At 43.3% G+C, this 14,924-nt stretch overlaps 1 protein-coding gene across 3 annotated transcripts in view; it reads right to left on the minus strand.

Annotated features, from left to right (window-relative positions):
* The window catches only part of kif16ba (kinesin family member 16Ba), a 112,714-nt gene that overhangs the window by 69,041 nt on the left and 28,749 nt on the right, over positions 1 to 14,924 (minus strand). For all 3 annotated transcript variants that reach the window (XM_084082711.1, XM_084082709.1, XM_084082710.1), the window contains exons 4-9: positions 11,547 to 11,663; positions 10,421 to 10,518; positions 8,294 to 8,403; positions 4,016 to 4,158; positions 3,058 to 3,226; positions 1,628 to 1,765 (exon numbers count right to left, since the gene is read on the minus strand). In XM_084082711.1, coding sequence (XP_083938837.1) covers positions 1,628 to 1,765; positions 3,058 to 3,226; positions 4,016 to 4,158; positions 8,294 to 8,403; positions 10,421 to 10,518; positions 11,547 to 11,663 — 775 coding nt within the window. The remainder of the gene's footprint in view (positions 1 to 1,627; positions 1,766 to 3,057; positions 3,227 to 4,015; positions 4,159 to 8,293; positions 8,404 to 10,420; positions 10,519 to 11,546; positions 11,664 to 14,924) is intronic.

Genomic DNA, 14,924 nt, shown 5'->3' on the forward strand with positions numbered 1-14,924 from the left:
TATTAACTCATTCAGTGTCAATTAAATACAAAAAATATTGCGTACAGCGCCGTGATTTCTCAATTTTGTTACCTTTTGAAGTCAGAATATGTTTATATATTTATCTCCAGTATGATGGATCTCCTGATGGTTGCTAATCACTGAGGGTTGCACTGTGCTTCCGCGAAAATAATACGCCTTGCGTTATACGCCTTTGAAAATAGCATGTCTCGGGCTAAAAATATATAGTAAAAAAATATATACAAAGGAGCCGAGATACAGGCTTTTTATTAGTAATAAGTTAACCAAGAAGTGAATGGAGCAGCAAATCTTTGGATCACAATATCTTGGGTTCTGAACGTTTTTCCCCCCAAAATAAATCTAAAACACGTCATCGGCACTGAATGAGTTAAAGAGTTGTTTCGTTTTTTTTGTGGTAGCAGCCAAAGTGCAGTAACAGTTAACCCCGGTCCCAGCATCACTCATCTGCGAAAAGAAGAGCCTGGTCACGACCTAAAGCAGCGAGTGTCTAGGAAGTGCTGAGTGGACAGGATTTCCGTTTCCCCCGGAAACAATATGTTTGACCAATCACAACACTTGTTTCATTCACGGAGAATGTTAACAGATTTGTAAAGCAACGTCATTTCCTTGGGCGGTACTTCAGCCATATTCAACCATTTCCGGTTGTCAACTTCCTAGACAACCAACATCCCAGGTCTTGCCCAGGGTGAGTAACAGTTGACCAGGCATGCAGTGCATTGTGGGAGTTGAACAAACACTCACTGGCGATGGTGCGTGTGCGCGTGCGTGTGTCTGTGTCTCTGTGTGTGTGTGTGTGTGTGTGTGTGTGTGTGTGTGTGTGTGTGTGTGTGTGTGTGTGTGTGTGTGTGTGTGTGTGTGTATGACTGTAATGTAATGTAATGTAATGTAATTGCCCCGTTGTAACTACCATGGTTAGTGTAGTAGGTACAGTGGATGCAATTGCAACTTCTGTGGACTATGTATCTTACATAAAAGAAGACACTTCTCACCGGTGGAATCTACCAACAGCCCACACTACCTGACGGCCCCTCCCTCCTGTGAACAGCTACCAGAAGAGAGACAACAGACCCGGCGGCCTTCCAGCGGTATGTCCGTCCGCTGTCAGAATAGTAACGGATGGACCTCCAGGTCCACGAGAACAACTACAGAGAGAGCTTTAACACCAAGCAGCAGCAATGCAAGACTAAGAGCTCTGTTTCCTCTGGTGATCCAGACTAGGACATAGATTACCCACAGACTGGTTGAGATGCCCAAAGACCAGGCAGAAAGGCTGGTTAAAGTATCATGCTGTCTCTGCTGCCATGTGTGGCAGCACCGCCGCTACTTGTGCCCATGTAGTGCTGAGTGACATGTGTGTTGTATCATGTGTGTTGTATCATGTGTGTTGTATCATGTGTGTTGTATCATGTGTGTTGTATCATGTGTGTTGTATCATGTGTGTTGTATCATGTGTGTTGTATCATGAGGACATTATCCATGAGTTTATGAATGTAACCTCTAGCTGCACCTAAAATATTTGTGTCCCTGTGTGTGGACATAAATACATTGTTAAACTGTGTGTGTGTGTGTGTGTGTGTGTGTGTGTGTGTGTGTGTGTGTGTCTCACTAGCGATCATGATGGTCTTAGCGTTGCCTCCCAGACTGTCTTTAAGCAGCCAGGTCAGAACAGAGTCTCTGTACGGGACGAACACAGACCTCTTCTGACGGTTGTTCACGTTCACTCCACCTCCCTGACTCAGGTCCGCTGCGCGCGCACACACACACACACACACACACACACACACACACACACACACACACACACACACACACACACACACACACACACACACACACACACACACACACACACACACACACACACACACACACAATCTTTGAATATTAATGTTTTAGAGGGAACATTTTTAACTCAAATCTTTGCTACTGGGGGGTCTCTGGAACAACATGTTTTGAGATGGGGGTCTGTGGCCAAATACATATCATTTTGGGGGTCCTTGATATGAACATTTTTGAGATCCACTGATCCACATACATTTATTTGTAGAATCCCCCAGAAGCAAAGATTTGAGTTACAAATGTTCGCTTTAAAATATATATACTCAAAGATTTGCACAACTTTTCAAGATTTTTCAAAAATAGCAGATCTACAAGCTCATAGTGCGGCACTCGGTGCCGCACTATGAGCTTGTATACTGAGCTTGTATACTAAAACAAACTAAAACAAATGTTAAAAGCCAGAACACAATAAAACTATCCTAACAGTCATACTTTCAATAAACCAAAAATATTTGTTTTAAAACCATTGCGAGGCTATAGCAATATTTTCATATACTTATTTATATTAGAGCTAGGTTTAGGGATAACTTAACTAACACAAATGTCTCAGGATTTAAGTCATTTTCAGAAATGTAGTACCATGACACATAGATCTACTGCCACTAGCATTCTGCACGGAAGAGACAAATGATATTCAAAAGCACAAATTGAGGAGGGAAAACAGTCGACCAAATTGTCTGTTTCACAACAGCTACAAACAGGACAGTCAACCTCTGAATGCAACTATACAGCACATCAACATCAACACAGGCAAGTTCATTTCTACCTTTTGTTTGAATAGCAAAGACAAATGACACAGATGTGTTCCTGGTCTGAATGGGTTAACTTATCAGTCTGTGATGTTTCAATAATGATCTTTGGCTATTCAAAAATAGCAGATATACATATCGTGAAAATGTGTGCAAATCTTTAAATATTTTTTAAGGGAATGTTTGTAGCTCACATCTTTGGTTCTGGAGATTCTACACATGTCTTCTAAATCCTAAGAGGTTTTTTTTTATGTATTTGGCCGTGGACCCCCATCCGAAAATATTTGTTCCAGGGACCCCCAGAAGTTGAGTTAAACATGTTTGCTTTAAAAAATATATATTAAAATGACACAGATGCGTTTCCGGTCTTAAAGGGTTAAACACTAAAGTGAGGTCATAAATAGACATGTTAGTAACATAGTAACGTGACATTGATCTCCAGACACACCCAGGGAGGAGATGACGTTGCCCAGGGTAACCAGGGATTTGTTGATGTTCCCGCCCTCTTTGAGGCGGACCCCAGAGGCTCCGGTGGCGTCGGCTCGTTCACTTCCTGCCAGATCAACCAGATGGATCTTACTGACTGTCTCACACGGACAGTCTGAGTCAAACTTAGCCTGGTGGTAGAGAGACATAGAGAGAGAAGAGAGAGAGACATAGAGAGAGAAGAGAGAGAGAGACATAGAGAGAGAGAGAGAGAGACATAGAGAGAGAGAGAGAGAAGAGAGAGAGAGAGAAGAGAGACATAGAGAGAGAGAGAGAGAGACATAGAGAGAGAGAGAGAAGAGAGACATAGAGAGAGAAGAGAGAGAGACATAGAGAGAGAAGAGAGAGAGACATAGAGACATAGAGAGAGAGAGAGAGAGAGAGAGAGAGAGAGAGAGAGAGAGAGAGAGAGAGAGAGAGAGAGAGAGAGAGAGAGAGAGAGACAGACAGACATAGACAGAGAGACAGAGAGAGAGGAGAGAGAGAGAGAGAGAGAGAGAGAGAGAGAGAGAGAGAGAGAGAGAGAGAGACATAGACAGAGAGACATAGAGAGAGGAGAGAGAGAGAGAGAGAGAGAGAGAGAGAGAGAGAGAGAGAGAGAGAGAGACACATATATATATAGAGAGAGAGAGAGACAGACATAGACAGAGAAACATATAGAGAGAGAGAGACAGAGAGACAGACAGACAGACAGACAGACAGACAGACAGAGAGAGAGACATAGATGTCAAATAAGCAGCTTTCCTCTCCTAAAGTTAAACTACTCATACAGAGAGAATAATCCAGTCTTCATAATGCTGTATATAGTGTGGGTGCAGAATGCACACGTCCCCCCCGGGTATGGGACGAGTCTGAAATTAAACATACTACTGTATACTATAATACACACGATCACAACCAATCAGAGCGGGCTGAGCCACCTGGGTGAAGTTGATGGTGAAGATGGCGTGGGAGCGGCTGCTGACGTCGTTCATGCCGGTGCTGGCCGTGGTTCTGTTGATGTTCCCGGCCTCCATCAGGTCCTCCACGTCACTGTAGTTCTGGACCAGGTGTTTGGACAGGTCTGGGAGCACACGAGGTCGTGGATGGGTCAGACAAAGTAATTAAGTACATTTACTTTAAGTACATTTACTTAACACATTCCCTGCCATTGACGGAGATCTCTGTCCACTCCACTGACACATGCCTACTGTATCTGACCCACTACATCACTGACACATGTCTACTGTATCTGACCCACTACATCACTGACACATGCCTACTGTATCTGACCCACTACATCACTGACACATGTCTACTGTATTTGACCCACTACATCACTGACACATGTCTACTGTATCTGACCCACTACATCACTGACACATGCCTACTGTATCTGACCCACTACATCACTGACACATGTCTACTGTATCTGACCCACTACATCACTGACACATGCCTACTGTATCTGACCCACTACATCACTGACACATGCCTACTGTATCTGACCCACTACATCACTGACACATGCCTACTGTATTTGACCCACTACATCACTGACACATGCCTACTGTATCTGACCCACTACATCACTGACACATGCCTACTGTATTTGACCCACTACATCACTGACACATGCCTACTGTATCTGACCCACTACATCACTGACACATGCCTACTGTATCTGACCCACTACATCACTGACACATGCCTACTGTATCTGACCCACTACATCACTGACACATGCCTACTGTATTTGACCCACTACATCACTGACACATGCCTACTGTATTTGACCCACTACATCACTGACACATGTCTACTGTATCTGACCCACTACATCACTGACACATGTCTACTGTATCTGACCCACTACATCACTGACACATGTCTACTGTATCTGACCCACTACATCACTGACACATGCCTACTGTATCTGACCCACTACATCACTGACACATGCCTACTGTATCTGACCCACTACATCACTGACACATGCCTACTGTATTTGACCCACTACATCACTGACACATGTCTACTGTATTTGACCCACTACATCACTGACACATGTCTACTGTATCTGACCCACTACATCACTGACACATGTCTACTGTATCTGACCCACTACATCACTGACACATGCCTACTGTATCTGACCCACTACATCACTGACACATGCCTACTGTATTTGACCCACTACATCACTGACACATGTCTACTGTATCTGACCCACTACATCACTGACACATGCCTACTGTATCTGACCCACTACATCACTGACACATGTCTACTGTATCTGACCCACTACATCACTGACACATGCCTACTGTATCTGACCCACTACATCACTGACACATGCCTACTGTATCTGACCCACTACATCACTGACACATGTCTACTGTATTTGACCCACTACATCACTGACACATGCCTACTGTATCTGACCCACTACATCACTGACACATGTCTACTGTATCTGACCCACTACATCACTGACACATGCCTACTGTATTTGACCCACTACATCACTGACACATGCCTACTGTATCTGACCCACTACATCACTGACACATGCCTACTGTATCTGACCCACTACATCACTGACACATGCCTACTGTATCTGACCCACTACATCACTGACACATGCCTACTGTATCTGACCCACTACATCACTGACACATGTCTACTGTATCTGACCCACTACATCACTGACACATGCCTACTGTATTTGACCCACTACATCACTGACACATGCCTACTGTATCTGACCCACTACATCACTGACACATGCCTACTGTATCTGACCCACTACATCACTGACACATGCCTACTGTATCTGACCCACTACATCAATGACACATGCCTACATCACTGACACATGCCTACTGTATTTGACCCACTACATCAGACGTGAGGTAGACTCGGGCAAATACTGCGGCATGGTCATGCTGGACCTCCAAAAGGCGTCTGACACTGTAAACCACTCAGTTCTACTTGGTAAGCTGAGGGCGATTGGTTTTGATAGCACATCACTACATTGGATGAGAAAGGGAGAAAAGAGTAAACCAGAAAACCAGATTTATGGGCAGAGCTTCATCTTTAAAGAATGCCCTCAGGACCCTCTCAGTATTCAGCCCCCTCTCAGGGGCCCTGATTCAGCCCCTTTTTGACTGTGCTTGCACCTCAGATTGCACCGTCCATTATTCCAAAAAAGGAGGTAGTATTTTTCCCGTTAGATAGACAACCCCCCCCCTTTTCTTTCTGCTTTGACTCCCACCTCCCCATTGTTGTATATACTACATTATTCTTCCCCTGCTTTTTTTGTTTTGTTTGTACATATATTGTTTTCATTCTTATTTTTGTGTTGATATTTCAACTATATATGTCTATGAATTGAATACCAAGGACCTCAATGGAAACAAGACCGCAAGGACTTTTTTGAACAGACCTTTTAGACAAAGTATTATAAATGTAACTGTGCTGTTTTACATGTTTGCCTAATAAAACATTCAATCAATAAATAAATCAATGTAAATTCCGTTGCTCTTCGCAACCCATGAATGATCCCTTAACACTGGCAGAAATGACGTCATCCCCAAAAAACCTCACTCCATCCACTCCCATGTTATGAGACCACGCTGTACTCCTACTGTACCTTCATGTTATGAGACCACGCTGTACTCCTACTGTACCTTCATGTTATGAGACCACGCTGTACTCCTACTGTACCTTCATGTTATGAGACCACGCTGTACTCCTACTGTACCTTCATGTTATGAGACCACGCTGTACTCTTAATGTACCTTCATGTTATGAGACCACGCTGTAATCTTAATGTACCTTCATGTTATGAGACCACGCTGTAATCTTAATGTACCTTCATGTTATGAGACCACGCTGTACTCTTAATGTACCTTCATGTTATGAGACCACACTGTACTCCTACTGTACCTTCCACGTTTCATTGTTTTTAGCGGCGCCAGCCACTCTATATCTGACTTTGTCTATGTGTCCGTGTGTATGTCCGTGTGTATGTATTCCCCTCTGTATTCTTATTGGCTGGGCTATAAACAAATATTGATGACAACACAAACTCCCCATGGATGCGTATGTATGTTTGAGCACGGGGCTCATCAAAGGCACCGCTTCCTTCACACAGGGTGGGATTTCTTTTTGGGTGCTGGGGGGGTGTTCATAGGGTCATATTTAGGGTGCTGGGGGGGTGTTCATAGGGTCATATTCAGGGTGCTGGGTGGGTGTTCATAGGGTCATATTCAGGGTGCTGGGGGGGTGCTCATAGGGTCATATTCAGGGTGCTGGGGGGGTGTTCATAGGGTCATATTCAGGGTGCTGGGGGGGGTGCTCATAGGGTCATATTCAGGGTGCTGGGGGGGTGTTCATAGGGTCATATTCAGGGTGCTGGGTGGGTGTTTATAGGGTCATATTCAGGGTTCTGGGGGGGTGTATATAGGGTCATATTCAGGGTGCTGGGTGGGTGTTTATAGGGTCATATTCAGGGTGCTGGGTGGGTGTTTATAGGGTCATATTCAGGGTGCTGGGTGGGTGTTTATAGGGTCATATTCAGGGTGCTGGGTGGGTGTTCATAGGGTCATATTCAGGGTGCTGGGGGGGGTGTTTATAGGGTCATATTCAGGGTTCTGGGGGGGTGTTCATAGGGTCATATTCAGGGTGCTGGGTGGGTGTTTATAGGGTCATATTCAGGGTTCTGGGGGGGTGTATATAGGGTCATATTCAGGGTGCTGGGTGGGTGTTTATAGGGTCATATTCAGGGTGCTGGGTGGGTGTTTATAGGGTCATATTCAGGGTGCTGGGTGGGTGTTTATAGGGTCATATTCAGGGTGCTGGGTGGGTGTTCATAGGGTCATATTCAGGGTGCTGGGGGGGTGTTTATAGGGTCATATTCAGGGTGCTGGGTGGGTGTTCATAGGGTCATATTCAGGGTGCTGGGGGGGTGTTTATAGGGTCATATTCAGGGTGCTGGGGGGGTGTTCATAGGGTCATATTCAGGGTGCTGGGGGGGGGTTTATAGGGTCATATTCAGGGTGCTGGGTGGGTGTTTATAGGGTCATATTCAGGGTGCTGGGGGGGTGTTCATAGGGTCATATTCAGGGTGCTGGGGGGGTGTTTATAGGGTCATATTCAGGGTGCTGGGTGGGTGTTCATAGGGTCATATTCAGGGTGCTGGGTGGTGCTCTTACCTTCCACATAGGGGCCATCTTTAGGGTGCTCTCTCACTCTGAGGTTGTAGGTCTGGGTGGACTTTCTCCTCAGCAGGTCTCTGACACGTTCATTGTAGATCTCCAAGTAGCTGAACACCAACACAATGAAGAGAGGTGAAGACTATAGGGTCTGTAGATCTACAGAGAGGTGAAGACTATAGGGTCTGTAGATCAAAGCTACAGAAGAAGGTGGCGTATCCGTCACTCTGTTGATCAACATCAACGACTACATCAGGGGTCTTCAACAGGGGGTCCGGGACCCCTAGGGGGTCCTCAGAGTTACTACAGGGGGTCCGCCAAATCTTTGTGTGATATGATTTAGTTTTTTTTTACATGAACCACTTGAACCCTAGAATTCCTTTTCTGAGGGGAACATTAGCCGAAAATAGCCGATCTACAAGCTCTCAACGCCTCGCTCTGCGAGGCGTTGAGAGCTTGTAGATCGGCTATTTTCGGCAAAGAGGCTATAGGTGTAGAGGGAAAAAAGAGCAGACTAAGTAAAACAAAAAAAACTTTATTCTGAAACACAATTGTATACAATATAGAGTAGGGGGGTCCCTGCTTCATCTCTCTCTCTCAGCTAGGGGGTCCTTGGCCTGAAAACGTTGAAGACCCCTGCCCTACATCAATCAACGGAGTGTGTCTGACGAGCGAGAGAACTATAAAAGGACAATTAAAAGTATATCCCTGGCTAATAACCTTCATACATTACACTACAAGTGTCCTCTATAACTACAATGTACAATTAAACACATTTACATGAAATATTTGATTTATTTTAGAAATAGTTGCACATAAACTCCATAGACCACACATGGACAGATGACATCATCAACGTGCGACGGGCATTGCCCCTATTGAGTATAAGATGTCTAAAATATGTAAAATATTTAGGATGTTTTAAGTTTTTTTATTGTAGTTATAGAGGACAATTATAATGTATTAAAGGGTCTACACCATGAATTTTAACTTTTTCTTCATTTTTGTGTGTTTTTGGTCTCCCCCACCTCTCTTCTGTTCCAACAAATACCCGACTTCGAGCATGCAGGCTTTCATAGGCTATCTGTGGTTTTCATGTAAATTGGTCTGAAAACAGTCCGTCAGATTTGTTCCCCCACCCTACGTCACGTCTGGGAACAATTCCTCCCGTTTTTCAGTTCTAACCAAAAAAAAAAAATCCCCCAAAAAAAAAAAACTTTTTTTTTTCATTTTTAATTTTTTTTAAATTTTTTCTTATTTTTTTTTTTTTACTTTTTCCTCACAGAACCAGGACATGACATGCATACAAACTGGCTCACTAGCGCCCCGTGCCAAACAGGACAATGTGGTATTGCAGGTGAAAGTGCTTTATAAGCCAGAGAGAAGTTAGTTGGAATGAGTATATCTGAGGCTTGATTTAGGCTCAAACCTTTTGAAAAACGTTTGAGGGACATAAACAATATGATATCAAATATTATTATTATTTTTTAAATTCATGGTGTAGCTCCTTTAAGACATATTTGGCTTATTTGCCAGGGATCCTTTTAACACATTGAGTGCCAAAAACGGTCCGGACCGTTTTTGGCACATTTTGTTTTTATATATATTTTTCCCACGTGGGGGCGCTCTGACAAAACTTTGGGATCATCCAAGGAGTCTCTAAGAAGGAGAGGCCGGATGTGGATCCATGTCAAAAATCCAATGTTAACTCCTCGACTAAAAGCTTAATGTCTCCATTTCTTTTTAACGTGGTGGAAGTGAGACGTTTTCGGCGATCACTCTGCAATGGAGGATCGCGTTAGAAATGTTATTGTTCCAGGCGTTAGTCGGGACCCTCCGCCGTCTCGCACGCAGGCTTGTTTACATGCACTTCCGCGTCGGGGCTTCTACAGCACGAAACATATCAATGTAAGTGGATGGAAGATATGCAGGCACTGAACGTATACTATTTTAATAAACCTCTGGCACCCAATGTGTTAATATAAAGGCTTGAGTTACAAAGAACAGGGAAATGACAGACAGACAGACAGACAGACAGACAGACAGACAGACAGACAGACAGACAGACAGACAGACAGACAGACAGACAGACAGACAGACAGACAGACAGACAGGCTGTGACCTCACCTGACCTCCGTCCTGAACGAGGCCTCGTCCCACCTGGTTGCTCCGGCGATCCGGCTGAACAGTCCCTCACAGATCCGTGGAATCAGACCCGCGTCTCCCTGACAACCACACATCACCATGACAACCACACATCACCATGACAACCACACATCACCAGTGGTGGAAAGTAACTAAGTACATTTACTTAAGTACTGTACTTAAGTACAATTTTGAGGTATTTGTACTTTACTTGAGTATTTCCATTCCAATTTCCAATACTTTTACTTCTACTCCACTACATCTCAGAGGTAAATATTGTACTTTTACTCCACTACAATTATTTGAAAACTTTAGTTACTAGTTACTTTTCAGATATAAAATGATATTATAAAACATACATTAACCACTTTAAACCTATTTTATACCTAGGCTATTTGAACATAGCAGATCTACAAGCTCACAACGCGTCGCGTTGATTATTTTGGGGGATTTTGCGCCACTTTATTCTGGGCTTGGTGCAGGGTGTCGTTACGCCGAAAACAGCCGATCTACTTGTAGATCTACTTGCCAAAAACAGCCGATCTACAAGTAGATCGGCTGTTTTTGGCACAACAGCCAGGAACAAATCAGGCATCATGAAGCCTATCAAGGCACTGTCACAATACATTTAGTCTAGACCATTAAGACCTGGAACTGTGTCATTTTTAGATTTGAGCTAAAAAGCATTATTTTACACTTTGGGCTATTCAAAAATAGCAGATCTACAAGCTCATAGCGCGGCACCGAGTGCCGCGCTATGAGCTTGTAGATCTGCTATTTTTGAAAATTCGTGAAAATGTGTGCAAATCTTTGAATATATATATTTTTAAAGCAAACATTTTTAACTCAAATCTTTGCTTCTGGGGGGTCCCTGGAACAAAACATTTTGATGGGGGTCCGCGGCCAAATACATATCATTTTGGGGGTCCTTGACATGAAAAAGATTGAGCACCACTGATATTTATCAGATGTATAAACATATGGATGGACTTACAGGGTTTATCAGATGTATAAACATATGGATGGTCTAACAGGGTTTATCAGATGTATAAACATATGGATGGTCTAACAGGGTTTATCAGATGTATAAACACATGGATGGACTTACAGGGTTCCCCATCATGGTGTAGCTCTTCCCGGAGCCGGTCTGTCCGTAGGCGAAGATACAGGCGTTGTAGCCTTCAAACGCTGAGCGCAGCACATCAGAGCCCAGATCTACAAACACCTGGATGGACAGATACAAAACAAAACACAATATCAGACCTATAAAACACCTGGATGCACATCAAAACAACAGGCCTCCTCTGAGAGCCTCAGTGAGGAGCAGTTAGATGAAGATATTGGTTAGAAATGGTCAAATGGGTGAATTTCTCCTTTAATCCATTCAATCCGGGGACGCATCTCTGTCATTTTTTGATTTCTTTGGGCTATTCAAAAATTAGCAGATCTACAAGCTCGTAGCGCGGCACCGAGTGCCGCGCTACAAGCTTGTAGATCTGCTAATTTTTTTTAAATCGAAAAAACATTTGTAACTCAAATCTTTGCTTCTGGAGGGATTCTACTAATGTCTTCTATCTTCTTCTGTTTAAACTTTATGATGTCATAATATCAGTGGTTCTTTTTCATGTCAAGGACCGCCACAATGATATGTATTTGGCCGCGGACCCCCATGTCAAAATATGTTGTTCCAGGGACCCCCCCCATGAAGAAAAGATTTGAGTTAAAAATATCCGCTTTAAAAAATATATATATTCAAAGATTTGCACACATTTTCCACAATAAAAGAAAATAGCAGATCTACAAGCTCATAATGAGCTTGTAGATCTGCTATTTTTTAATGGCCAAATAAATCAAAAAATGACACACAGATGTGTTCCCTCCCGGTCTTAAAGGGTTAAGAGAAGAATCCACAGCAGGGAGGGGCTAACCGGGGTCAGGATCTAACTATGACCGGCTTAGTCTTAGAGTAGTTCACCCAAAAAAAAATACTTATTTTCTATTAGTCCAGGGGTAGTCTCACGTAGCCAGACAACTATTCCACAATCTCTGAATGTTATATAGAGTCTGGAACTACAACTCCTGAATGCTATATAGAGTCTGGAACTACAACTCCTGAATGCTATATAGAGTCTGGAACTACAACTCCCAAAATCCGCTTGAGGAAACTGGGACTTCCGTTCACGAAAATATATTTTAAAATATCTTTACATTTTCTTTTGAGCGGATCCTGCTCTATACCTGACTTTGTCCGTGTTCACCGTCAACGTTCTGATTGGTCAGACCCGTCAACGCTCTGATTGGTCAGACCCGTCAACGTTCTGATTGGTCAGACCCGTCAACGCTCTGATTGGTCAGAACCGTCAACGTTCTGATTGGTCAGACCCGTCAACAAAGTGATTGGTCAAGCTTCACGTGACACATGGCTATAAACACATTATAAACACATATCGATGACATAATGTATCAAAGGCGCCGCTACCTTCACACAGGGTGTGATTTTTTATTTCAATTTCTGCTAAGCAGCAAGCTATGTATACTTAGATGATTTGTATTTATATTAGGATACATTTGCGCGACTGTAAAGAGGAAATGGAAATGGAGAGAAGGCTTCACATCCTGTTTATATTCTAATCATGATCAGAGCTTCCGAGTCCCAGACTGTATGAACGCAAACATTTGAACATTGTGGGAGGCAACAGTCTGACCACACGAGACTAGTCCAGGGGCCAACACTGATATTTTCACAAATTGGTACCACCTGAGGTGGCCGTAACATTTTTGTATGTTTGTATTCCTACATGTCTCTAGTTTATATTTTGGTGATGATACATCTTCCAATTCAGTAGCTTAATGACAGTAATCACTCTAAACAAGCCTACCCCAATGTGAAACCGTGATGTGTGTGAATCATTTCTAGACCAGTGTGTCCCAACCTTGGCAATCGGACCTTTTTTGGGTCGCGAGGATATGCTAGGTGTGCCGAATGAAAAAGAAAGAAATCAACCCCCTCCCCTCAGAACAATAGATGCGTCGTGGGCTGCTGCTGCCTTGACTCATTGCTCATCGTCCGTCACGGACAGACATCCAGTGAATCGACCCTCGCACATATAAAAGCAAATGTTTGGCTTTGTCTTCATGGGGCCATCACTGTACTCGCCTGGCAGGTACTGAAAGTGGGTCGGAACGGGCCGATACGGCGGACCTGAACGTCGTACCGGCGAAGAGGGGCTCTCCTGTCCCAAAAGCCCATGTTATAACCTGCCATGATGAATGTCCAACAATAAAACACTACATAAGTGTTAACGTTCTGATTTATTAAGTATTTTTCTAAAGAAGAACTAAAAAGAAAAAAAAGGAAAGAGACAGTGTCTTTGTGGTGAGGGAATCTGTAGTGAGGGAATCTTTCCACCAAACAGGACAGCCATTACTTGACACCTAATGTCATCAATCAACTCTGATCTGATTTGGACCAGTGAACGCGTTGGCACAAGGGGAAAGGGAAAGGGGAAGACATTCGTATTTCAGCTTCACCCAGCTGATGTCTGCCGGGACTGCATGGCTCTGGGGAGCAGTTAGGTGTGAAGTGTCTTGCTCATGGACACCTCGACACATAGCTGGGGCCAGGAATCAAACCTGGGACTTTCATTTTCCCATGCGGCCTCTCTTCCCATTCAGCTATGACCACCCACTAGACCGAAGGAAGGTCAACTTTTACAAGCTCAAGTTTAAGCAAAGCAGTCTATTTGCAAACACCAAAAATCTGAGACATCGTGTCACAACCAGTCACAGCATGGATGAATATCCACTGAGAACACATATGTCTGAGGTGTTCTTTTAAATGGTCCATGTCATACACTTTAAAACTGCCATCAGCTGGTCTTTGGACACAACAAGTTTCCACAACAGTTTCTTCCAGAGGAGTCAGAGAATGGTGGTAAATAATGCATACTGTATAATGGGCTGGTTAACCTGGCTTACTGGATGACTCGACAACTCTGTGGTTATTTAAGTCATTTCATAAGCAATTGAAATATTCCTCCAAAAATATTTACCTTTACTTGACTACATTAAATGTGAGTTATAGTGTTCATTTTCAATAACAACAATGAAAATAAGAAAGGTTAATTTGTTGTTTCTGGATAATTTAGTATAGAATGGGCCACCTTGGGATGCCACCTTGGATTTGACAATAAATAATGAACTGTTGGTCATTTCAGATTCAGTTGCATTCATTGAGTCCTAAAACCTAGGGTTAGACACCAAAACCAGCTTTTAAATTGAATAGTAATAGGCAAATATTGTACTTTTACTCCAATAGAATTATTATAATTATACATTAACCACTTCAGCCCTATTTATACCTAGGCTATTTGAAAATAGTACAAGCTCACAACGCGTCGCATTGCGACGCGTTGTGAGCTTGTAGATCTGCTATTTTCAAACATTTTTGTACTTTTACTTTTGGTACTTTAAGTACATTCTGATG

Source organism: Gymnoscopelus microlampas (genome assembly GCF_963454915.1).
Source record: "Gymnoscopelus microlampas genome assembly, chromosome: 2".
Taxonomy (NCBI): domain Eukaryota; kingdom Metazoa; phylum Chordata; class Actinopteri; order Myctophiformes; family Myctophidae; genus Gymnoscopelus; species Gymnoscopelus microlampas.